Genomic DNA, 25,796 nt, shown 5'->3' on the forward strand with positions numbered 1-25,796 from the left:
TTACCTTGCCACCCTTTCCTGACTCACTTTCCCCTTCGCTTATCAATGTTTTCTTCACTTCCCAAATAAATCACTTGCATTGAATCCTTGTCTCAGGATCTACTTAAAGGGAACCCAAACCAAGAAGATAACAGAAAACGCAAAGTTCAGCCCCCACAAAACAAACCAAAACACAATAAGCACAAATATCAATAATGCTAAAGATTTAAATTTGTAAGGAAGTTATAAATGTCTATGTATTCAATGTCAGATCAATCACTTCTATGAAACTAGAGATGTAAATAAAAGTAGACTAAAACACGTTCATAGTAGGAAACGTCTTCTCAATCTAAGACAGATCAAGTAGATAAACATTTAACAAGGATATAAAATACCTAGTTAACAAGTTCAGTAGGTTAACTTTTATAGATACATCTGGTACTCTGAAACCAGGCTATCGAGAATATACTTCCTTTCAAGTACAGATGGAGCTTCCTTAAAAGTTGACCCTGTTTTAGAACATCTCCCAAAAATCTTGAGTAGCTCTAAAAAGTAAAATAACACTAACAGCATTTATGATCATAATACAGTAAAATAAAAATTATATACTAACAATTTTTAAAGGCCCTCCAACAATTTGAAAACAAGCTCAAAGCAGTTAAACTTTCTCTAAACAGGCCAGGCAGTTGTAGAAGTCACCTTACTTTTCTTTCTATCAGGGATCATTTCGTTAAGCAATGGTTGGCTATTAAACAACCTTGGCTCAATGGGGAAATATAAAGTTAAATATTAAAACTTCTAGAAAATAGCAAAAATGAAAACACAATACATCCAAATCTAAAATTCATAGCAGTAAATACTTATTACAGTACAAATGAAAATATATCACCCAGGCAAAAACCTAGAAAAGAGAACAACAAAGTAAACTGATAGAAAAAAGAAAAAAAATCAATAACAATAAAAGCAGATTAAAATGTAGGGAAAAAACCCACAGCAGAGTTAAATAAGAAAATATAAATCTTGTTCTTAGGAAACAACAGCAACAAAGCTGACAAGCTATCACCCAGATTAATACAATAAATGAAGTATGAGTACGCAAAGTAAGAGATGATACAAAATAACTATCAAAAGAGAGGAGATAAAATGAGATTATACATTGAGCAGAATGTTCTGCAAATAAATTTGACAACTTAAATAAAATGGGTTACTTTGTGTAAAATATAATTTATCGAAGCTGGCCCCAGTACAGATAGAAAGTTTAATCAGGACCAATTCCCACACAATAAATAGAGAAAGTTGTAAAAAATGTTTCTTTACAAATAAGCACCATGACCAGGTAATTTAATAAAAAAATTCTACTAAATAATGAAAAATCAGAAAATTGCAGGGCTACCCAAAATATTCCAGAGCTTTTTTTTTTTTTTTGAGATGAAGTCTTGCTCTGTTGCCCAGGGCAGAGTGCAGTGGTGTGATCTCAGATCACTGCAATCTCCACCTCCTGGGTTCAAGTGATTCTCGGGCCTCAGCCACCCAAGTAGCAGGGACTACAGGTGTGCACCACTACACCCAGCTAATTTTTGTGTTGTTAGTAGAGACGAGGTTTCACCTTGTTGGCCAGGCTGGTCTTGAACTTCTGACCTCAGGTGATCCACCCGCATTGGCCTCCCAGAGCGCTGGGATTGCAGGCGTGAGCCACTGAGCCCAGCAGAAAATATTACAAAACTTTAAAAAACAGTGACATGATGTGAGTATGATGTGGATATCAAAACTTAACAAATGTAATATGAAAAAGTAATTATAGACCAATCTCACATATTAATATCAGTGCAAAAATATTAAATGAAATAATAAGTAGAATCCAACATCTCATTTAAATATGAATTCATTCTGACCACATGATGCTTGTGCTAGAAACAAAAAAATGATTCAATACTGGCGCTCTATTAATATCATTCAGTATATTAAAAGTCTGAGAAAAATTCTATCATCTCAATAGATGTCAAAAGAGCATTTAATAAAATTCAATGCTCATTCATGATTGTTTTAGAGTTAATGAAAGAATATGGATAGATTCTTTAAGAAAAATTACATAACTCCTATCAAAAGCCAGTTTCTTATAATGGGGGAAACTTAGAGGCAGTTCCAGAAAAAAATAAAAGAGGCAAGGATGCCTACAATTTGCACTACTATTTAACAGCATATTGGCGGCATTAAAGCAATGCAGTTAGACACATAGGAATTGGAAAGAAAAAGATGAAACCATCTCTGTAAGTGACAGCATTGTTTACCTGCAAAACTGTAGAAAACACCACTGCAAACAATAGAATGATTTATAAGGTAATATCAGTAATCTTTATGTATACAAACAAAACTCTTAGCAGATATATGGAATAGTAAATATAATTACAACAGCAAAAATTTAATAAAATAAAATAAGAATAAAGCTAGCAAAATAATGTACAAAACCTTTATGAAGAAATCTGTAAATAAAACAGAAATGGACATGGACAAATGTATATCCATGTACATTTATCTACTTGTATGGATAGTATGTCTATTGTCTTAAATTTAATTTATAATTTATTACTATCACAATAAAAATACCATTTTTTTTTCCCTGAAGTTAAGCAAGTAGATTTAAACATTGATTTGGAAGATTAAATGATGTAGCATAGCCAGAAAATCCTGAAAACGAAGAGCTTTTGTGGAGGGCTAGCCCTTTGATACATGAAAACATAATAATAGCAAGTCTTTATGAATAAAACCGTGCTATTTATGCATAGATAGACAGACAATGAAACAGAAGAGGAAACTCAGAAGTAAATAGATACAATTGTATACGGACAAGTAGAGAGTTGGCAGTTGAGGAGGAGAAAAGTAGACAGGATGAAGTTACTCTTGGGTTTTACAAAACAAGATGGAGCATTTTGGTGATGGATTGGCTATGGGGATGAGAGAGAGGGAGGTGTCGAGAGTGTTTCTCGGGTTTCTGGCTCATGTGGTGGGGTGAGGTGGCAAAAGGTACTACCTAGTGCCCATTCTTAGTTACCTTTGGAATATTGGGAGTGCAACAGAAGCTCCCTTGTAGTTGCAAAAAAATGTAATAAACAAAAACACAATGTCATCTATAATGATTATTGTGTTGATTTCATATGGACAATCACTTGTGCTGATTTCACATGTGCTGGCTTCATGATGGGAAATCTTGTGGCTCCTCAGTTTATTATACGTTTTCCATACTTTATTCCACCTTATCTATAGTCACTCGTGCTTGATTTCTTTTTTAGTCTTGTATGGGATATCTCAGAGAGCTTGTGTCCGTTTTCAGCTTCTGGTACTTTCCAGGACTCGACTGCATGAGCGCGATCTTGTAGGTAGCCAGGAAAACCCTCTTTCCTTCGCACCAGACAAATTGTGGTTCTTATCTCCCTCCTCACTTGCTTGAGTTGCTAGCCATCACTTCATAGTTGCTTTCCTTTCTCCACTGTTGCTCCTGTCTGCTCCATCAAGCTTTCTGTAGTCAGAGCGATGTTTCTAAATTAATCTTGCTATGCCCTCCTCAAAGACTTCAGTGATTCCTCATGCCTTCAGGATAAAATCCAAGCTGTGGCTTAGAAGGCTCCAAAGCATTCAGTCATCTCTGAAGGTCATTTTCTGAAACTTTGTACCTTGCCCATGGTGTCCTGACTCTGCTGAACATTCTCTCTCTGTCTAGAATGACTAGCTAACCCCTTCTCATTTTTTGGCTCTCCACTCAGGTGTCTCTTTCTCCAGCAGCTTTCTTGACACCCTAGCTGGTATTTGGGTCCTCTATTCCCGGTGTCACTAGCACTCTGTGCACCTATTATAACATCTTTGCTACTCGTCTTCCCTCCCCTGCGAGGCTGAGCTCCTTCTGAGAAGGGCGGTGACTCTGACACTCCTGTTCCTCAGCATGCAGCCCAGGGCCTGGCACAGAAGGGCCCTCAGCAGTTGTTGAATTTAAGGAGGAGGAAGAGTACAGTCCTATTTAGGCCCTGTTCATTTCTGTCTTTGTTCAAAACCCGTTCTCTCCTCCCTTCATTCTCAAAATCTCCTAAGCGTTCCCAAGCTGATTTATTTGTCACATGGCCATAAAATTACTAATTGGAAATGCTGGTGCCCAATTCATCCTGCTGGCATCTTCCCCGCTTGTCCCATCTCAGTCCCTGGAAATTCCACATTACTAATGAACCACCACCCTTTGCAATAAATCTGCAAGTTATCAATAGGGTCTAATTTTTTAAACATTTCTTTTTTTCTTTGGTGTTGGGTCACTTAAGGCCATTATGAGAGAGAAATAAAGTGGATTGTTGAAACCTAATGATTAAAATATGAAGCTGTCTTTTTATTTCACACTCAGACAAGCTTGCTAATTGCAAGGTAAGGTTGGAGCAGCTTTAAACTTCTTGGCCACATGCAATATTTAGGAAGGAAAATGAATGAATGATTAACTTTTGGTAAATAAGAGACGTGGAGGCACATTTCCACCGTTGCAATATTGTGAGAGGAAAAAGAAAACTGCAGACCTCTAGTTGGTATAAAGAAAGATTAAACTCTGTTTTATTTGGAAGAATTACAAACTCAAATGGAATTCAGATATTCACTTGTGTTGTTAATTCAAAGTCATCTTTTGCAGCTTAACACACCTCCATTCTGATGACGTATTGAGGTTTGGTTTGCTTTGCCTCTCCCTCCTTAGGCGTGGGGAAGAGCCTCCACTGACCCTCCCAAAATGTCTTTCTCCCTCTCCCTACCTTGCTCTCTGCCCTGAGAAGCTACCCAGTATGGACTGCCTCAGCAACTTCCCTTGCTTTGAGAATTCTGGTTGGTCTGGACAATGGGAAACACTGGACAAGATGGGAGGCAGGAGAAGAGAGAGGTTGGGATGTTTACTGTCACAGCCAGTCCAAGGTGATGGCTATGTTTCTCCCTCAAAGGCCATGTCCTGTCTAGCAGCCCCCTGCTATGGACAGAATGGTGGCCAGGCTGTGGAACTGCGCCTCACCTTGCTCTTTCAGACTAAGGAGTGGTAAAGAACCTCCCAGTTGCCAGCCTTTGCTGGTTTTCTTGAACCCTGTTCTCACCTTGGTACATAATTCCAGCATTAAGTTTCCCCAGAATCACCCATTTCAGAGAGCCATTTGTTTCCTGGGACTCTGGCCAACATTCACATCAAAAAATTCAATTCCAGAACACCAGGTGTTTAGAGATCACTTCCTCCAAGTTCCTCACTTTGCAAAGGAAGAGACTGAAGCTCACAGAGAAAGGATGGCTTGCCACCTGCCATGTAGCTATTGACAGCATAGCCAAGACTGGAACCCACGGCTCTCATATTTTCAAACTAGCATTCCTACTTTGGTGCCAAATGGCATGAATCAAATAATTGAGCTTCCTTATTAATAGCAACAATTGCCATTATTATATTAGTTAGCTTTAACTGGGGGCTTCCTAGGCGGCGGGCACTGTGCTAAGTGTATTTGTTTATCAGCTTCAGCTCTCCGGACCGTGTGATGCAGTTCCTGCATGTTTACCAATGTTGTCGATCGGGAAACTCGAGCTAAATTGTGTGTCCCCAGTCACACAGCTTGGGGTAATGTGTGACAGCCCAGGATTCCCACCTGCATCTTTCTGACAAGAAAGTCATGTTTAGACCACCCTGTAACGTACCTTTGGCTAAGACCCATGATGTGGGCTGAATCTGAAACCGAATAATATCGAAGAGGCCAGAATAAAGGTCAAATGATGTTTAAGCCAAGAGAGCTGTGGAGAGCATGGAAAAGTTGTGGGGCCATGTGGTCAGCTGGCAGGTGTGGAGTTGGTTCCCATGCTTCTCTCACCATTCAGTGGCTTGCCTCAGTAAAAATGGTGGTTCCAATGGGACGGACCATGCCAGAAAACTTACCCTCCTCAGGCAGAAGCCCCTGGGAAAACAGGGGCTGACAGAAGCCCCTGGGAGATGCACAGGGAGTGGCCCAAGGTTGGGAGCCAAGCTGGAGTCCAGAGTCAGAACCGGGAAACTGTCCCAATCATGGGAACCAGGGATCTGGGAAGCACTTGGACATGATTCCACCAAAAGCTGTCTCTTTCACTCAAGGAATCTTAAAGAATTACACAGAGCCACTGTCCATAGCTATTTTCCACATGATTAAATCAGTATTTGCTTAATAAAGAAAATCTGGTAGAAATGAGGAAGTGGAGAAAAGAAAATAAACTCTTTCAGCTCAGGAATGTCACCATGTTTGCCACAAGAGTCCGTGGTTTGGGACATTCATGTCTGGCGGGGGAAAGGGGATATCTCAGATGCGGGGTGTGGCAGAGAAGCTACCAAGGAGTGCACTGCCAAGTCCCTTCTGGGCCCCACACCTGGGCCTGCTGCCCTGTGGCTCCCCAAGAACTTTGGAAGCAGCAGGGAATGGGACCCTCAGGATCCGTGCCAGCAGTGCCACCTTGAGCAAGCCATGACCCTTTTATGAGCTTCAGTTTCTGTAACTGTTAAGAGCAGCATGGTCAGCTGAGCCTGTGCAGGTCTTACCATCTCATAGCACCCTGTCCTCCAGCTGCATTTTTGCTGGAAAGCATGGCCCAGCTAGGGAATCCTGCAGAGCCAGCACACTGGACTCCCCTCTCGCTGCTCACCAGGGCTCCCCTCATCTCGTCTTTGCCCAATTCTCTTGGCCAGGACCTTCCACATACCAGGGAAGAAGCTGCAACCCTGGTAGGACCCATGGATCCCAGGTTTCCCGGTGGTCGCCTTCCCAAGTCAGATTCCGATGCTGCCTTCTTTGTGAGGCTTTTTGTGTGGATTCTCTTAGCGCCAATCCGTGTTGCCAGGGGATGTTTAGATTAGGTCATGTACCTACTCAAGGAAGCTGAATGTGTCCTCGCTGGTTCACTAAAACCATATTTCTTAGAAGTGAGGCCCTTACTGCTCAGCTGGCCCCAAAACACAAGCATGATGAGATCACCCACAGGACCCCAGTAGTCCTGACTGAATGTTGATGTAGTCCCTCCTGGGGGTCAGGGGTACAGCTGTGATCCTCAAGTGAGGAACTCAAGCTTCTGCGAGGTCCCTGGTGGTAGAATGTCAGTAGTAGAGACTCCGCTTCCCCCACCTAGACATGCCTTCAATACACAGGCCCACTTTGAGCCCATAAGACAATGCTCAGGACAGGAGCCCTTCCCGACCCTAGATCCCATGAACGAAAAGGAGGTGGGCATTTCCTTTCCACTGCTTTAAAAATGCTTTGTGGGCTGGGCACGATTACACACCTGTAATCCCAGTACTTTGGGAGTCTGAGGTGGGTGGATCACTTGAGCTCAGGAGTTCCAGACCAACCTGGGAAACATAGCGAGACCTTGTGTTTACAAAAAATACAAAAATTAGCTGGGTGTGGTGGCACACACCTGTGGTCCTAGCTACTTGGGAGGCTGAAGTGGGAAGATCTCTTGAGCTCGGGAGGTGGAGGTTGCAGTGAGCCAAGACTGCGTCACTGTGCTCCAGCCTGGGTTACAGCACAAGACGCTGTCTCAAAAAAAACAAAAACAAAAACAAAATGCCTCTTGCCTCTGTCTCCTGAGACAGGAACACTTCCTGGGGTACTATGAGGGGAGAGTGAGATTTGGGGCCACACCAGCGTGAGGGTGAACACAGCTGTGTGACCACAGACAAGTCACTACATGTCTTGGGGCCTCTTGCTCGGCTATAAAATGGGGAAAGCAGATTTTAGGAGACCACGTATGTGAGCATGTGGACCAGTGTCTTGGCATTGTCCCAGGAATGGCTTGTGAACTCTACTTGGCTGAATCATCTGAACTTTTAGGGATCCCAGTTGTCTGGCCTGTTGAGGTTAACTACTCATGTGGTTCTGATTTACATAAGGGAAGATAAAAATGACAGCTACTCGGGAGGCTGAGGCAGGAGATTGCACCACTGCACTCCAGCCCGGGTGACAGAGCAAGGCTCTGTCTCAAAAAAAAAAAAAAAGGCAAAGCAAACTCAGAAGAGGAAAAAAGAGGTGGCTCCTGCTAACTGCCTTCTTGCCCTAGTATGCACAAGGATGCCACATGGGTAGGTAGACCCTCGGGGCAGGAAGGAGCCATAAAATTCCACTGTCTCAGCACTTGGAAAACAAGCCTTCAGCGAGCAGCCACTCTGCCTTTGGCCTTGCTTTGCTCTGACATCCAGGATCTAGCCAGTCACAGGGCGATCTGGGGTTGTGAACGTCCTGCCTACATCACAGCGTGGGGACAGGAGCTTTTCATGGGAGGCACGTTTGCTGTAGGACATGCACTATTTGGGATGAAAACTCCTACTGGATTTCCAGGCCAGAGCCTTTCTGGCGCACCCGTGACTCTCCTGCCATGCTGTGGGTGTCCTGGAGGTCGGGCAGCCTCACAGGTCCTTCCTTCTGAGCTGCTTGTCGGCTCCCTCACTCCGAGTGCCCACCTCATGTGCCCTTTGACTGGACACCCACCAATGACTCCACTCTCCCGCCCCAGTCACCCCGCTTCACTGCAATTTGGAGTCTGTCCAGGTCCTCTGAGATGCCTCATAGGGGGGCTCTGTTTCTCCCCACAATCAGGCATGTGCTCATTAGTCATGGGATGAGCGGGTCATTTTGGAGCTTTCTATCCGAGGCAGGGGCTGTGGGGTTGATCTGTTTTGCTGCCTCAAGGCTTGGCAAGGCATGGGGAGGGCCACTGCTGGGCAGACCCACCTGGGCTTTGGTCAGGAGGGTGAGCGGCAGCCTGGGGATGCAGCTTCTCCCGCAGTCCCCCTTAGAGGCATGGGAGCAAGCTGCATGATGACAACCTGTTCCGGGAAACTCCTTTCCAAGCCGACTTCTTAGGAATGAGGTGCTGCTTTAGAAATCCACAGCAGAGACCAAACTGCCACTGCTCTGGCCACGGGGTCCAGCTGCAGATTAGGAAATGGGTGTAGTGCAGGAAGATAGAGAAATCAGTCCTGTCCTTTCCTAGTAATGATGCTGTCAGATGGGAGGAAGGAGCCTTGACTTCCCAAGCCCATCAGAGGCTTTAGGACAGGACTGGGGTCGGGATGCTTGACTTGGAGCCCGTCTCGTACATCCTCTTTGAACCCTTCTCAGCCTCCTGGAACCCTGGCAGTTGGTCCTTGGCACTTTGGTCCTTCTGCTGAGTTCTGACAGCCCAAGACCATCTTCTCTCTGCCCCTTGCCCACTCTGGTGCTGCGCATCCGCCCTCCCCTCCAATCACATCATGCCACACCCCTTGGTCTGGAACCATCTGCCCTCTGCTCCATCAGAATCTGCATCAGATCATGTTTTAGGCTGCTCACTTCCCTTCATAAAACCCATATAGCGCTAGCACTGCGTTCCTAGGGCTAAAGGCCCCACGTGAGTGAGACCTGGCCCCAGAGTGCCCAGTCACAGAAGCCCGTGGATTCTAGTGTGCAGTGGCCACAGCAACCTGAGGTGCCACCTTCCATAGGGCAGCGGCATAAGGACGCTGGGTCTCCCATGGGAGGTGGCTGGGCTTTGGAGGATGAATAGGAGTTCTAAAGCAAAGCATGGAAGAGTCCACATGGTATGTCTGGGGAAACACACATAGCTTGATGTTTTTCAAGTTGAGTGGAGGGGCACCAACTGGAGCCACAGTCTTACCACCAACTCACCGCATGTCTTGCTGGCCCTTTGCTTTCCTGAGTGGGTCTCTTCATCAGGGCTGACCTACTACACAGTCTGCAGTGTGGAGCACCCAGACACCAGGGGAGGAAGCAGGGGGTCTGTGTGTGAGGCAGGGGGGCTTGGGTAGAAACCACCGACCCTGTCCTCAGGAGATCTAGAAAGCCCCTGCTGAGGACACGGGTGGGACAGCAATGCATGGACAGCAACGGGCTGAGAAGTTCACCTTTCTACCTTGCTTATGCTCCTCAAGGTCTCTGCATCTATATGAAGGGTCTGGAAATTGAGTCCAACCACTGTAACACATGGCTTTTTCCATTAGGAATGCGAGTGGGCTCCAGTCAGCTCTGCAGGAGCCACTGCCCCTGTTCTTACTTAACTGGAGCCCCAGTTGGGCACTTGGCCTAACCACTCATGAGCAGGAGCCAAGTTCATCACTTCTTGACTCTTCAGCTTTTAACACATTTGCTTCTTCAGTGAAACTTCTGGATTTGCAGGCAACAATATCCATCCTGGGCCTATCTCAGTGGTGGAAATAACATGGCATGGAATCACCCTGCCTTCCCCCAGCAGCATACCCCTGCGAGGCCCTAGTGTGTGTTCTTGGCCTCTGGACATTTTCAGGTGTTGCTCCTCTGCCTGGCTGGCTGCTGCTGCTCTTTCACCCTGCTGGCAATGACTGGACTGTTCCATGCTCGTCAGCTCAGAGCTTCTGCCCAGCCCCTCCTCTGGAAGAATTCCCTGTCTCTCCCCTGTGTTTCCCCTCCCTTGGGACACCAGGCTCACTCATGGTGATTGGCCAAGGCCATGTGGCCCCTCTACTAGTGGGCTTATTGGAAGGCAGGGACTAAATTAATTTGTAATTTCTTCCTAGCGCCAGTCTGGCTTAGAGAAGCTCTCTCAGTATTGGTTGGAAGAAAAAACAAAAGGAAGGAAGGAGGGAAGGAAGGGAGGAAGTAAGGATGGGAGGAGGAACAGAAGCAAAGAAGGGAAGGTGGAAAGAAGGGAAAGAGAGGAAGCAAAGGAGGGAGCGGAAAGAAGACAGGAAGAGAAAGGAAGAAAGGAAAGGAAGGTGACCTTTGGTGACAACAGAAAGGCAAGGCTGCTTCAGTGCCTGAAGCACTTTACCCCAAGGCTACTGGTGGCCTCCTACTGGGACATCCCCAACAGGTCCACATCTCTTATTTGGATCTGCTGACTCCTGGCATCACCATCAGGCCAGGGCCCAGTGCCTGCCTCCTGGCACCGGACTACAGAGAAGGGGGTGGTGATGTTGGCCCTGGCTCCCATTTGTAAGACCTGGTGCCATACATGTCCCATGGAGAGTTCCATGGCAACTGTTAGGAGATGGGTGGCAGAGGGAGACTTTGCTATGCTTGATGTTCAGCCCCTTGGGAGGTGCCTCTGGGAGCTGGGGAGGATCTGCCTGAGACCAGCACACCAAAGACAACTGCAGCCCCAGCCTCCATGCCCGTCAGGGCCAGCAGTACAGCCTGGTGCCTCAGGCTGCTGGAAACCTACCATCGGCCCCCTCCCCTTCCTTCCCAATCAATCAAGTGAACACCACACCCTGCCATGCTCAGACCGTGCTCAGCTTTCCTTCATTTCCTAGATAGCCACTGTCCAAATCCGTCATCGCTATCCTCTGCCTGGATCTTCCCAGTCCCCCCTCCTCCCTCCCAGAAGCCAGTCCTGTCCCCTCCCCAGTGACAGTATGGTTCTTTGTGATAGGAAAAAATAAAATTCTTAAGAGTAAGAAAAGCATGCATAGATCTCTACTCCAATAAAGCCCCTTGGTCTAGGGCAAAAGCTGGGATCAGTCAGTAGCTCTGAATCGAGTCCACAGGAGCAGGCACACCTGTGCCCAGGTGCCACATCCGGACACAGTGCATCAGACCAGGAGCAACCCTGGCTGCAACCCAATCCGCGGAGGTGTTTGGGCCCTGAAAAGCTCCCTTACACAGCACAAGAGTCAGGAAGATGTGGGGGGTGAAGCAGGGAAAGGCAGCCTTCCCGGATGTCCCTCTTCCCTCCCTCTCCTTGCTCTCCCCGCGCCGCCATCCCGGAGGAAGCTTCCTGATTGGTCAGATTTCAGAACTGCACTCTGGTGATGTCGCTGTGTGCCAAAAGGCTCCCGAAAGGAGTGAGTGAGAGCTGCCGGGGGACCTGCCCAGGGCCGAATCAGCGTCATGTACTCACTCTGCCTCCTCCCCTCAAGTCACCCACAGGGTCGAGATAAGAAGGGTTTGTGAACAGAGTCGTGGACTTGTGGGCTGGGAGGACGGCCCTGCTGGGCTTTGGGTTCGGCGGTCGTATTAGTCTTTCTCTTTGCACCTTTTTTCTTTCTCCCTTGTTAACGGATGTGATGACACTTGTGTTCCTTTTCAGTTCCCAACCAGTTGAGAAATCTGACGCTGAAGTCAGGATGATAAAGGTCAACTTGTCCCATGGCTCAGCGCTGGGTTCCCTATCGCTCCCCCACTGCCCACCTGACTGAGTACAGTGAGCTGCCCTCAGTGAGCTCGGGTCTGGGAAGGCTCCAGCGCTTGGTTAGCTCTGAGATCAATGTAAGGAAGAGGGGAACAGGTCAGAGGCCCCGCACTGTTAGGACAGTGACCAGAGAGGCCATGGAGTGGAAGCAGCAGACAACTGATGACAGCAGGAGATGCCTGTGGAGATGGGGGAGCTGCTTCCTCTGTCCTCCTGACTGGATGACCACAGGGCAAGGTCTTCCCCGCTGGAGCGGGCAGTGGGGCAGTGTGCGACAGCTGCTCAGGCAAGGCACTGTGAGTTGGCCGGGCATGCGAGGGAGAGATTTTGTAGGTAACTAAAATTTGAGATGAGGAGCTTCAGTGAAAGGTTGCCCAGGGCTAAGTGTGGGGACTGTCAGCACAGAAAGGACAGTCTGAGGCGACGCACAGATGCCCAGAGCAGGATGTTACAGCACCAGTGTCCAAGAGGCAGTGTGGGATTCTCAGGCAGACTGCACATGCACCTACCCTGCCTAGACCAGGGCAGGAGGCATGATCCAGGTCCTGCCTCAGGACAATCAGCAGGTTCAGAAGCTAGACCCATTGGGGAGGTTCTCCACAGCCTGGCGGGAGGCCTGGGAGGACCCACATGGGCTCCCTTCTGGGTGTAATGTGTAATATAGAGGCAGGGAGACAATGTGAAGTCCGGACCAGGCCAGATTCCGCCTGCTGCTTCCCCTTGGATATTCACTCTTTCCTTGAACACTTACTGAACACCTCACCTGAGCCAGACAGTAAAAATACCATAGGATTTATGACCTAAACTGGGACATTTTGGGAAGGAGAGAGAATGCCAGTAATAATATGCTGGGATAACCAACGTGACCAGGCCTTTTCCTGGGATCTTGGCCTGGAAAGTTCATTCAGAGCTGCATGTTGCCGCATCTCCTGGCTATAATCAGATAGGCAGGTGTGAGCCCCAGAGGGGAAGGGGACGTGGGGGTCAGGCAGAGGGAACAGAGGCAGATTTGGGCACAGAGGGAGCACCGAGGAGGGCTTGACCTTGACTGTGGCGGAGATACACAGAGGGCTGCATCTCAAGGACAGGGTTGGCCCCTCCGGTCTATGTGAGCGCGCAGCGGTGGTACTGGCATCTCTGACAGGTTAATGAGTGGGAGGCACACAGGAGCTCCTGGGTGCATTCAGGAACTTGTTGGTGGCTTGATGTTGATACAGGACATGGGGGTGGACGTCAAGGCCAGGGACGTGGGATGTGGGCAGTGTCTGTGTATGTGGGCAGTGTGGATCTAGGCACTAAGAGTCCTGTAGGTGAGTGGTTTAGACTTAACTCTAGGCAATCCAGAGTTGCAGAAGCATGTTTCAACACTAAGAGCATCACTGAGGTACTCAGTCGTCTGGGCCTTCAGTGTGCTCATCTGAAAGACGTTGCCTTCATACCACCTGGGTTCACTGAGATGAACCAAGAATAATCATGAAACACTCTGCAAAAAAACCAAAGTAAGGCCAGAGGCTGTCATTATTCCGTATTCCACACTTCAAAACTCAGGCTTCTGTGCCGCTTGAGATGCAGAGGGCAACACAATTTCAAAAGTAGATTTAGCCTAAAGGGACCCCTCCCCTCCCAAGGAAAATGAACTAGGGAGGTGGGTGTCCTCTTGTCCCTTCCGAGGCCCACCTCTGGGCCCCTTCTCCCTGCTGCCCCCTTGGTCTGGCCGGGGAGCAGGGCTGCTCTGAGAAGGGGGACACCATGCCATATGTGAAGACCAGGGGCAGAGGCCAGCAACACTGTTTCTGCTTGACCTCCCATTCCTGACAGTGGCCTCCTTGTGCCCCTAACACCCAGGCGGTGTCCTGCCCCTGGGCCTTTGCACTCACTCTTCTCGCTGCCAGTCATGTGTCCATCTTGAGTTTGCTCCCTCACTTCCTTCAGGTTTTTACTCAATGGTTACCTTCTCACTGGGCCTTTCTTCATCACCCTGTCTCCTTCATCCCCCTTTCCTGATGGTTTTTCTTCTTTACACTTATCAGCATCTAACTATATTCAACATTTTGCTTACTTATATCACATCTATGATCTGTCTCCTTTATAGTAACATAACATGAATTTCACAAGTGTGGGGATTTTTGCCTGTTTGTCAGCTGCATGTAACCCAGGGAATGGAGGAGTGCAGGAGGGAGCCAGAGACACTGTTGGTTGAATAAATGAATCCATCCTTCCCATTCTGGAAGAGGGGTATCAAACCAACTGTAGTATGAAATTCACACAACAGCTGAGATTTGCTTTCCTTTTATTTGTGGCACTAAAAGACAAGTAGTAGACAGCTGTGACGAAGAGCAATTGGCTGGCAGCTCGTGCCTCACCAAGAGTTTAGCAACGTTCATCAGTGAATGCAAAACAGCTTCCATTCTACCTGAGGCCAAGATCTGAGATCGCTGTGAGACATTCAAGTGACCTCACCATACTTGTCTTCTCACTCAGATACAGATTTTATTTCATCAACACATCTTGATTTCTACTACTGTTTTTTTCAGTATAACAAAATGTTTTAGAGATATAGATATGAAAAACTACTGCTGTAGTTAAACCTCATTACAAATATTGGTGACTGGGCACCATGTGCTAGGAGAAGACCATGATATTATACAAAGGGAGCCAACGAGCTGTTGGCAAACGTGTCAAGTCTGAACCAAAACTGTGACGCTCTCAGCGCAACTTTGATCTGAACTCTGTGATAGGCGGGCATCCAACATCCCTGCTCCTTGACCCTCTGCAGGATTCCAGAAGGCTCCTAGAGAAGTTACCAGGCTCTGTACACAGACACCATGGAGGAGGCCTATGTCACTTCATAGCCTGGGGAACAGATGTCCATGTGGGGCATTTCCCATCCACTCCAGTGGTGTTGTGACCTCAGCCACCCGCCACCCTTGGAGGACTCAGGCATGCTCTGGCCACATGATCACGTAGGATTGTTTTCTGGGTGGTAATAGTTGATTTTAAGAAGCTCAGTTGGTCAGATCATGGACTATGACCCCCTGTGAAGTGTTAGCCCCAAATATTTGAGGAAGAAGAATCCAGTAGTTTTACTACCTATCAAAGCTACCTTTGAAAAGCCTCCCAATGTTTTCTTTTTTTCCTTACTACCAAAACATACACACACAGCATCATGGAGCATATCACATTCAGATTGTTCCAACTGATTCATATTTTTTTTCTAAAATTCAAAAGATCTTAAATCAGTAAGTGGTTTCATCCATCTGCATGTGGTAAAAGTCTCAAAGGTCCAAAATCAGTCTAAGGCATGATTCTTTTCACTTTGCCCATAAATATAATTAAGTGTGAGTGCTGGGCTCCAGCATTTATAGTCCCATTAACCTGCCAACAAGAATCATTTATTAGCAACTTAAGATATTCAGAGGCAAAACACATTTCCTTGGCACATGAGCTGCGCAGCAACGCAGCATCTTCTCCTTTCCTTTCGAGCTGTTATACAGGAACACACCGAAAATCAACTGTGCACATTTTGGCCTGTAGACAAGAAAGTAACACCAAAACTTGATGTTCCTGGCTATGCAGACTCCTTGAGTGATGCCTGTGGGCGTCTTACAGGTGGGTTTCTGCAATTCTCTGGCCTCTGTTCATTCACACGAGCAAGGGCACCTGCAGGGAAGAGAGATTCACAGTTATTTGGTATCTGTCAATAAGCCCAGGATGCAGATCTTCCAGTGCTAGAGAGCTCTGTGCACAGCCACTCTTGCAACAGTACTCCTGGAACCCCCCTCCCAGTTCCTTTGACCTGCAGAAAGGAGGCTGTGATCAGGGCTGTCCTCATAGACCTTCTCATGCTCCAGCTTCCTCGTAAAGGCTGCCAGGGAAGGATGACTAGCAGGATGCAGAGGCCCAAGGTCAAGGGAACTGGGAGGTGGGCCCTGGGGTTCTGGTCCAGACAGAGGACACTGCCTCTTGGGTTGTGTGGGTGTGTGTCTGAAGACTTGCCCTCTGCTCAGGTGGGCCTGAGAAGATCGTGACTAACATTTGATGTGGGGAGAGTTACCCTCTATAACTTCAGTTTCTTCATCTTTATATTGGAGACATACCCATAATAATGACAATAATAAATTGCTTGTTTGGTTAAGCTGATGTTTTAATCAGTGGACTTGTGTCACACTTGAAATGCGTCTGGCACATGGTAAGCACACAGGAAGTATTCTAGGTACTTTCCATGTGGTGATGGTGGTAACTGTGGTGGTGGTGGTGGTGGCAGTGATGGTGGTAACTGTGGTGGCGATGGTGGTGGTGGCAGTGGTGATGGTGGTGGTAATCGTGGTGGTGATGGTAATTGTGGTGGTGGTGGCAGTGGTGATGGTGGTAGTAATCATGGTGGTGATGGTAATCATGGTGGTGGTGGTGACAGTGGTGATGACGGTGGTGGTAATCGTGGTGGTGGTGGTGGTGGCAGTGGTGATGGTAATCGTGGTGGTGGTGGTGATGGCAGTGGTGATGGTGGTGGTAATTGTGGTGGTGGTGGCAGTGATGATGGTGGTAATTGTGCTGGTGATGGTGGTGATGGTAATTGTGGTGGTGGTGGTGGTGATGATGGTGGTAATTGTGCTGGTGATGGTGGTGATGATGGTGGTGATGGTAATCGTGGTGGTGATGGTGGTGGCGGCAGTGGTGATGGTGGTAATGGTGGTGGTGGTGGTGGTGATGGTGGTGGTGGTAATTGTGCTGGTAATGGTGATGATGGTGGTGATGGTAATCGTGGTGGTGATGGTGGTGGTGGCAGTGGTGATGGGGGTAATCGTGATGGTGGTGGTGGTGGTGGTGATAATGGTGGTGATGGTAATCGTGGTGGTGATGGTGGTGGTGGTGGCAGTGGTGATGGTGGTGGTAATCATGGTGGTGATGGTAATTGTGGTAGTGGCAGTGATCATGGTGGTAATTGTGGTGGTGATGGTGGTGGGGGTATTGGGGTGGTGATGGCAGTGATGGTGGTGATGATGGTGGTGGTGGTGGTGGTGGTGGTGCTAGTGATAGTGGTGGTGATGGTGATGATGACGGTGGTGGTGATGCAGACCTTGCCCTGTGCATGCTCTCTCACGCCTCCCTTGCATCAATCTTACAGATGAGAAAGTGAAGCTCCAAGGCCCAGAAGAACTGGGAGGGTCGACACAACTCGGGTCTGTCTGACACTGGGCACGCTTGCCCTTTTCCCGATGCTCCTCCATATCCCTCTCTTCTCTAGGTTCCCTCGGGCCCTCTTCCTGAACTCCCATGGCAGGGATTTAACATCTACTTCAAGCCTGTCCAACCCATGGCCTGGGACCACTTTAAATGTATCCCAACACAAATTCATCAACTTTCTTAAAACATTATGAGGGCGGGCGCAGTGGCTCACACCTGAAATCCCAGCTCTTTGGGAGGCCCAGGTGGGTGGATCACCTGAGGTTGGGAGTTCGAAACCAGCCTGACCAACATGGAGAAATCCCATCCCTACTAAAAATAAAAAATCAGCTGGGCGTGGTGGCTCATGCCTGTAATCCCAGCTACTCGGAAGGCTAAGGCAGGAGAATAGCTTGAACCCGGGAGGTGGAGGTTGCGGTGAGCTGAGATCGCGCCACTGCACTCCAGCCTGGGCAATAAGAGAGAAACTCCATCTCAAAAATTATATATATATATGATTTGTTTTGTAATATTTTTAAAGCTCATCAGCTATCGTTAGTATACTTTATATGTTGTACAACACAATTTGTCTTCCAGTGTGGCCTAGGGAAGCCAAAAGATTAGACACCTCTGATCTACTTGTACAAACACAGTGCTCCACTTAGCCAGATGCTTCCTGAGGGCCCCACTTAGTAATAGGGGGAGTGTTACAGTCTGAATGCTTGTGTGCTCCCAAATTTCCGTGCTGAAATCCTAACCTCCAAGATGGTGGTATTAGGAGGTGGGACTCTGGAATTTGATGAGGTCATGGGGGTTGAACCTCATGAAGGGATTGGTGTCCTTATCAAGGAGGCACCAGGGAGCATGTCTGCCCTTCCATCACGTGGTAGGACGGGCAAGACTCATGGAACTCATGATGTGGAAGGAGAGGCAAGCACGCAACGAAAGCCACACCAATTGCTAGAGAAATTAGAGCTGTGGTTTGCATTATGAAGGAAAAATTATGGGATGCTGTATTGGGAACCTAATCTAGACCGAGGGAGGCTTTCCTTCTGAAGATGTGAGATTAATCAAGGAACAAAGGGATAAGTCAGGAATGAGCTGGTCAAATGTGGGGAACAGCTCTGGAGGAGAAGAGAACAGCATTTGCTGGCCCTGAGGGTGGTCACTGCAGTAGGTGTGCTTCTCCCAACAAGTTCCTCCCTATTCTACTTGCAGAAGAGGCAGCTGACTCAGTAGAGCTACAACAAGCAGAACGGTCACATGCAAAGAGTCTGCAAAGACAGAACTGACCCCTGGGTCTCAGGACAATTTCACATTAACCAAAGTGTACCACAGGTTTACATTAGGAGCAACCAAACCCAGTGGTGATGCAACTGTACTTTGGGTCGCATTCACCTACTGATAGAAACTGCTATTCCCTAGTCACAGCAAGTTGGAGTTCTCCAATGCACATGTGAGGACCTGGGGCTTAGACGAAAGGAGAGTTGCTGTGTTTTTTCTCTTTCCTGGTTTGGGGCCTCCTGTTACTGTTACATGTCTAATCATTTCTCACAACGTCTATGGTCAAGGCCAAGTGTCATGACGCGTGTGGCCTGCGTCAATTAATTCCTGCCATGGGAAAACAGGCACCTGAGGGCCCAGACAAGAGACTGGAACTCAGTTCAGTGGGACGTTTCCCAAAGCAGCCAGGAGCTGATAAGGTGTCTGGGCCCAGCAGCAGCAGGACCTACGGAAGGGCTGGGAGAAGTCACTTATGATGTCTGTGCCCCATTTTCACACCTGTCAAAGGGGAGCTATGACCTTGACTTCCAGGAAGGTGTTGGGGTAGATGCTTGCCCTGCTGCCCTCCTGGGAGGAAAGATCCACAGGTCATCGGGATTAGCCTGTCCCAGCTTCTTTTGAAAAGTTTCTAAGGTCAAGAAAAGACTTCACGCCCCCGCCCCCTTCCTCTGGCTGAGAGCTCCTGAGGGCACAGATGATGCTTCTTTCGTCTATCACAAGCAGCTCCGACAGTGCCCGGACCCTGGTAGGTTCTCCGGAAATGCTTGTGGAATGAAGCACTAGACATGAATGTTTTAAATATACACATGGATTAGGAGGGTACTTGTTGTACATTCCAGCCCTTCTGAAATAATGCATTTAAAACAGATCGACAAAGACAGTCAGACGCATACAGCTTTGCCTTTAATATGAACGCAGGGCTGAGTGGAAGCGAGTACTGAGTGTGGGGTGGGGTAGGGGCAGATCTGAACACTGCCTTCAGGAGGAGTGGGTGTTCCACTGAGGAAGTGGGTACACATGCAGCCGAGCTGCAAATGCTCTTATTTGGAGCTGGAGGAGAAACACAGCTGGAAGTTTCTCTGGCAGCCACAAACACAGAGGCAGAGACATTATTGGATTCACACCATGAAGGCAAGTGTAATTTCAATTGCCTTGAAAAATGGCAAAGTCACTGTTAAGGTAATTATTCCTCCTACATCAAATTTACCCTTTTGTATTTGATCATGGGCAGCATTACTGCCAATGTGAAACTTGTGTATTACAGGTTGGGTGACCAATCACCCAGTTTGCCTGCGACTGTCCCAGAATACCTTCCCAGCATAGCTGGGCACCCTCATTAAAAGGAGGAGGCTGCACTGCTATGGGGAGGAGGACAGCCTGCAGATTCATGCACTGCAGCGCTGGGAAAGCCAGGGACACCCCTCCATTCCAGGATGTGCTTCCAGCAATGCTGTTCTGGAGCCCTCGCTGAACACCCAAAAGAAGACCCAGGAAACTCTACATCTACTGAGAACCTGCGGAGAACCGATGAACACTGCACACAGTGGGAGCCCCTGAATTTACTGTATTTTCCTCAAGGTTAGCATAGCTTTTAACATTTTTCTTTTTTAAAAAATTTCATTTATTATTTTTTAAAGAGAAAGGATCTTGCTCTGTCACCCAGGCTGATGCAAGTTCAGTGGTATGATCATAGCTCACTATAGCCTTGAACTCCTGAGCTCAAACAATCCTCATACCTTCACCTCCCAAGGAGCTGGAACTACAGGCCTGTGCCACCACAACTGGCTCATTTCTATATTTTGTAGAGATGGGGGTCTTGTTATGTTGCCCAGACTAGTCTCAAACTCCTAGCTTCAAGCAATTCTCTCGCCTCAGCCTCCCAAAGTGCTGGGATTACAGGTGTGAGCCACTATGCCCAACCAGCATAGCTTTAAAAGTCCAAAGGGCGAAATAAAACTAAACCATAAGAGGCAAAGTCCATATAATTTGATGTTCACATGCCATGACATACACCAAAGTGTATTTACTACAAAGACAATATAACCTCCAGGATCCATGCATAGCAGAAAAGTGTCATCTAACCAGGCTTGTTAAAAAAATTGTAATTCATTTCCCGAATCGCAAATGTTTCCCATGACCACAGGTCTACTCTCAACACAGATGAGCAGACAGGGCAAACTGCTAGGAAATGCAGTTGGTTAATGCCTTCAAGAGAATGAATCGTTGGTCCAGGTGAGGCCACCTTGGCCCCCTGCACCTGAGTCTCACTGATGAATGCTGAACAGAGGTCAGGAGGGCAGGTCGATCACCCAGTTCCTGTCCTCCTAGGGCAGGCTTCTTCAGCAGAAATTTTTGTGGTTCTGTGATAAAGAGTCAAGTGCAGGAAGGCTCTGGGATCACTGGGCATGGTAGTAATAATGAGACTGAGGGGAACGTGGTTTCCAGCGCAGGACTCAGCCGAGGAACTCAGGGCCCAGCTTTCAGCCTGGGAGCATCTTGTAAATGGCGCGGGGCATCAAAACCTCAGAAATGCCACATAAATATTAATTGCCTAGAACTTTCCAGGGTGGATAAGGCAGACCATATGACTCGGACTAATCCAAGAAACAATCAAAACCTGGACTTTTGAATGCCCTTTGAAGCAGCTGACAGATGGCTGAGACTGTGCGAGAAACACAAGCCTGGCTCCCGCCCTGGCCAGCACTTTATAGCTGTGGTGACCTTTCCCTCCAAGCATGCCTGGGCCTCGCGCGGCACCAACGCCCACGGCCTCGTCCAGGCCTGGCCTCTCTCTCTCCGTGGCCTGTGCATTTCTCCTCGTTTTCTGTCTCACAGCACAGCTTCCTCTGTTCTTTCAGGCTAGTCCCAAACTTATTTTTTTTTTCCTTTCTGTAAGGCAGAAGAACGCATTCTCAGAAGCCAAAAGTCCTAGTGTTCAATTTATCTCCTCCACTTGCTGGCTGTGGACCTTGGACCAGCTTTCAGCTTCTCAGGGCCCCAGGCCCTTCATGACTCTGCACAAGATGGATAGGGTAAAAGAAAAAGATGCAGAAACCAGTCACTGAGATGAGTTTTATAAAGCAGTGAGTACAGTGTGCGGTCATGGCCTTCACGGGATCCTAGTCGGTGCAATTCAAAATGCATGAAAGGCTCAAATGAGATAGACAATTGTCTCCAACCTTAATGTAAAGTCACTTGGAAAGCATTGGAAAACTGCAGATTTGTAGGCTGAAAAATTGATTCAAGATGCAGATGTCCTATGGACTTACATTGAGAAACAGTTTTAGAAGCTCAGAAACATACCCTGGGATCAGTAGAGTGACAGAGCTGATCCCAGCCACACGGCTTCAGACTCCTTCAGAGAGCCTTCCAATGACCAGCCCTTGAAATCGGTGGCTGTCATGTGTGTGGGGCAGAGAGGATGCCACGGAGCTGCACCTCAAGAGCCATCTTCAACAGAATTTGTCCTCATTTTTATGACCCCTATTTAGCCATTCACCCCAATTTCTTCACTTTTCCCTCATTTTACATAAGTACTTACATTCATCAACACATAAATTTCATAGGAATAAAAAAGCATAAAGAAAACCAAAGAGCCTTAAGTAATTTTTAATTGCCCCCCATCCTGAGGAGATGGCATAAAACTTGCCACATCCCTTGCCATCTGGGTAAGCAGATTTTTCTCCCCAGTATCTGTGGGTGGGCTGTTCATTCAGTGATGAGTGGCTAGCATCTTTGCTGGCTGAGGTCTCAGGGCCACGTCACACAGTTATGAATGCCTCACCCTCACACCGGGACAAGCTCTGGGGAGCTGACCCGAGAGCCATCACAAACGGCCCCTGGGGAGCTCAGAGAGCCACTGAATCAGTGGGTGCTCAGGCTGTTCTTGCACAGGGAAACAAAGTTGTGACCTCTGGGTGTCCACGGAGACCCATTCCTCGAGGCAGTACCTTTCACAGCAGGGCTGCCTGTGGGGTGTGGGGCCTCCTCTGTTCTCAGTGCCCTGAGGCTTCTGAGTGGGAGATCTGGACAGCTGTCTCTCTTCTCCATGGTGCCAGCAGTCCTACGTGAGAGTGGCTTACCCAGAGTCCCCTGGGTTACCTGCTCTTTACAGAACACATAGCTTGTGACCTGGGGATGAGCACTTCTTGTGCCCAAACTGATCCACATCTAAGTCCAGGCCCTGTGTGACCAAGCCAAGCGACTCACTCCTCTGAGCCTGGCCTACTTTATATAGAAAGTGAGGATAACCTTTAGCACTAACCCCTTGGATACAAGTGAAAACGTAAGCTTAGGATCTGGAAATAATCACTCAGAAAGTAAAATCTTTCTCCAGCCTCCCAATTATTAGCGTAACTCCCCACACTCACTAGGAATGGGCAGGGACAGAGGGTCAATCCATTTACTGAATCACGCCAGAATTGAAACAGGTCTCAGAAGCCATCTGGCCCAGGCAGCCCTTTAATCTGGGAACTCTATTGCAGGGGCCAGGTGGGCAGTAATGTGCAGACCAGCACAAGACCAAACTGTGAGAAGCTGGGGAGAAAGCCGGGGAGATCCAGAAAGTGCATGCTCTGCCCAGGGGACTTCAGATTCCATAACTGTCCAACATTAGGCTGGAATGCAAGTATGTACGAGTGAGTGAGTGAATGCATGAATGAATGAATAAGGCTGGAGGCTTCCATGCAGGCTGAGGGCCATGAATTTGTGATGTGTGCTCTGTGGGGCCCCAAATGGATGACCTTCCATCCTCTCTGGGGACCAGTAGAAACTGTGGGTTAGGGTGGGACTGCGCTGGGGTTACAGTGGGGTTTAGATTCCACTTGTCACCGTCACCAAGGAACTGAGGACTGGAGCCGGCACCTACCATGCAGGAGGCTGGCTTCCTCACCCGCAGACGGGAGCCTTCACCTGCCACTCTGGTCAGTACATGTGAGCGACACAGCAATGCCGGCTCTCTCCCACCCCACTCCCATGTGACCGCCTCACGGCTCCTGCCCACAGGCAAGTGTGTCCCTGGATCTGAGCCGCACCTCCATCCCTCTGGCCCCACAGAAATGTACACGCACAGTCGCCATCACCTTTCTCAGTCTCGCAGCCCCTGTGCCGGAGCGGATGGCATCCATCAAGGCTTGCCTTGCGTCTACGGTGTTGCTGGGGGTGCCTGTGCTGGACCTGGAGGCCGTCCTTGGTGCAGAGAGAGCCTGGGAGGGTGGAGGAGGTGGTGGGGGCACAGCTGGAGGGGGCGGAAGGCCAAGATCTTCTAGCAGAGGACTTTCTGAGCCCTGTGCAGTGTGCGCAGCATCTCGGAAGCTCCGGAGCTCCTCAGAGGCAGAGGATGCCACCTGGCAATGAGATGATTAAATGACTATTATAGAATGAATGTCTCCCAAAATTCAGGTGTGAAATCCCAACGCCCAAGGTAGTGGCATGAGGAGAGGAGGATTGGGGGTGGCTAGGTCATGAGGTGGAGCCCTCATGAATAGGATTAGCGCTCTTATACAAAAAAGGCTCCAGGGAGATCTCTCACCCCTGCTACTATATGAGGACACAGAGAGAGAGAAGGCACTGTCTATGAACCAGAACGTGGGCCCTCACAAGATACTGAATCTGCTGGTGCCTTGATCTTAGACTTTGAGCCTCCAGAACTGTGAGCAATAAAGTTCTGTCATTTATAAGCCACCCAGTCTGTTGGATTCTGGTATAGCAGCCCAAACAGACTAAGGCAGTGACACTGTCCCCAAAGGTTCTGAGAGAGCAGCACACGGCTGATTATCTTACCCTTGGACCTGAGACAGTTCTTTTGCAATAATCCCAGGAAGTTTGTCCACTTCATGGCTGAGACATCTGCCCCCATGCTCTGTCGGCAGCCAAGCAACTGATCCGAGAGACCAGAAGTTGGCAGTCCTGCCTTACTGAGAACTCTCTGACCTCATGACTCTTCTTGGCATATAAGAATAGACATAGAGGCTGGACACATATATCCAACCCATTAATGGGGGCAAGACATGCAATCAGAACCTAATGAGTGATGTAAAAGTAGCATTGTTCCTCAATTTCTGTGCCTGGAAACTAAGACGAGATCATTCTGCCCTAAACTCAAGTCCATATTGGCTCCCGAGGTTGTGCAAAAACCAGCGCTATATTCATGCAACAACTTTTTTCAGGGTGTGCAGTGGCTTCAGTTCTGGTTGTCCAGTTAGTGAAGCCTGGAAGCCATGCCAGGGGTCCAAGTGACTCCGTTCTAGGCACAGGAAGGAACTGTGCTTCAGCACAGGCTGAGAGAGTGTCTGGAAGCTCTCACTGCTCCTTGCCATGGCTACCCCAGGCTCTTGGAGCAGGGTTTCCACTCCAGTGTCTCAGGCAGGCTGGGTTGGCCACTCTAAAGACGGATGGTTCACTACCCACTCAGAAGAACAGAAGCTTCTGCAGCTTCCCAGGTGCCTGGAGAGAAGGGGTGAGTGGGTTTGACCTCCTGGCACCATGGAAGGCCCTTCACTTCTTACCTTCCTCAGGCTGCAGGTGCCGCTGTGCCCACGGATAGCTGCCAGCAGTGCAGATCGCTCGCCCTCTGCCTCCGCGTAGGACAGTTTCGCTGGCCTGCCCTCCCCGGTGTGTTCTGCCGTCTAGAATATTAACAGTGTCACATATTTCACTGAGCATATGGAGAAATGCGAACTGTAAGGCAGCTCATGAGAAAACCCACTCATGGGACAGGCACGGTGGCTCATGCCTGTAATCCCATCTACTTGGGAGGCTGAGGCAGGAGAATTGTTTGAACCCAGGAGGCAGAGGTTGCAGTGAGCCACAATCATGCCAGTGCACTCCAGCCTGGGCCATAGAGTGAGACTCTGTCTCAGGAAAAAAAAAAAAAAAAAAGAAAGAAAATCCACTTATGTCAGCTGAGACCTATAGGGTCAGTTTTACACCCCTGTCTATGAGAAGGCACACATAAGAATCAAAGGCTGCTTATCTGGGGTAGTTTCAGCGCATCTGGGGTAGTTTCAAACTGCCTCTGAATGGCAGATCATTCCTGTTATCCATCCTAGCGTTCCAGAACTGATGTGTGTGTTTACATCTTGCAGACCCAGAAGAGAATCCATGGCCCCCACTAGCTAGTGCCTGACTTTGGACTAGGCCCCTTGGCCTCACTGTGCCTCAGTTTCCTCATCTGCAAAATGGAAGAAATATCTCCT

General features: G+C 48.2%; 1 protein-coding gene across 2 annotated transcripts in view; it reads right to left on the minus strand.

Annotated features, from left to right (window-relative positions):
* Positions 1-14,428: 14,428 nt before the first annotated feature.
* Positions 14,429-25,796, minus strand: part of COBL (cordon-bleu WH2 repeat protein) — a 303,066-nt gene continuing 291,698 nt past the window's right edge. Inside the window, exons 11-13 of one of the 2 annotated variants that reach the window (XM_023232060.2) lie at positions 25,107-25,226; positions 23,682-23,945; positions 14,429-15,813 (exon numbers count right to left, since the gene is read on the minus strand). In XM_023232060.2, coding sequence (XP_023087828.1) covers positions 15,796-15,813; positions 23,682-23,945; positions 25,107-25,226 — 402 coding nt within the window. In that variant the 3' untranslated portion in view covers positions 14,429-15,795. The remainder of the gene's footprint in view (positions 15,814-23,681; positions 23,946-25,106; positions 25,227-25,796) is intronic. The other variant, XM_023232059.2, reaches the window with a different exon arrangement.

This window comes from Piliocolobus tephrosceles, chromosome 8, assembly GCF_002776525.5.
Source record: "Piliocolobus tephrosceles isolate RC106 chromosome 8, ASM277652v3, whole genome shotgun sequence".
In the NCBI taxonomy this organism is placed as follows: Eukaryota; Metazoa; Chordata; class Mammalia; order Primates; family Cercopithecidae; genus Piliocolobus; species Piliocolobus tephrosceles.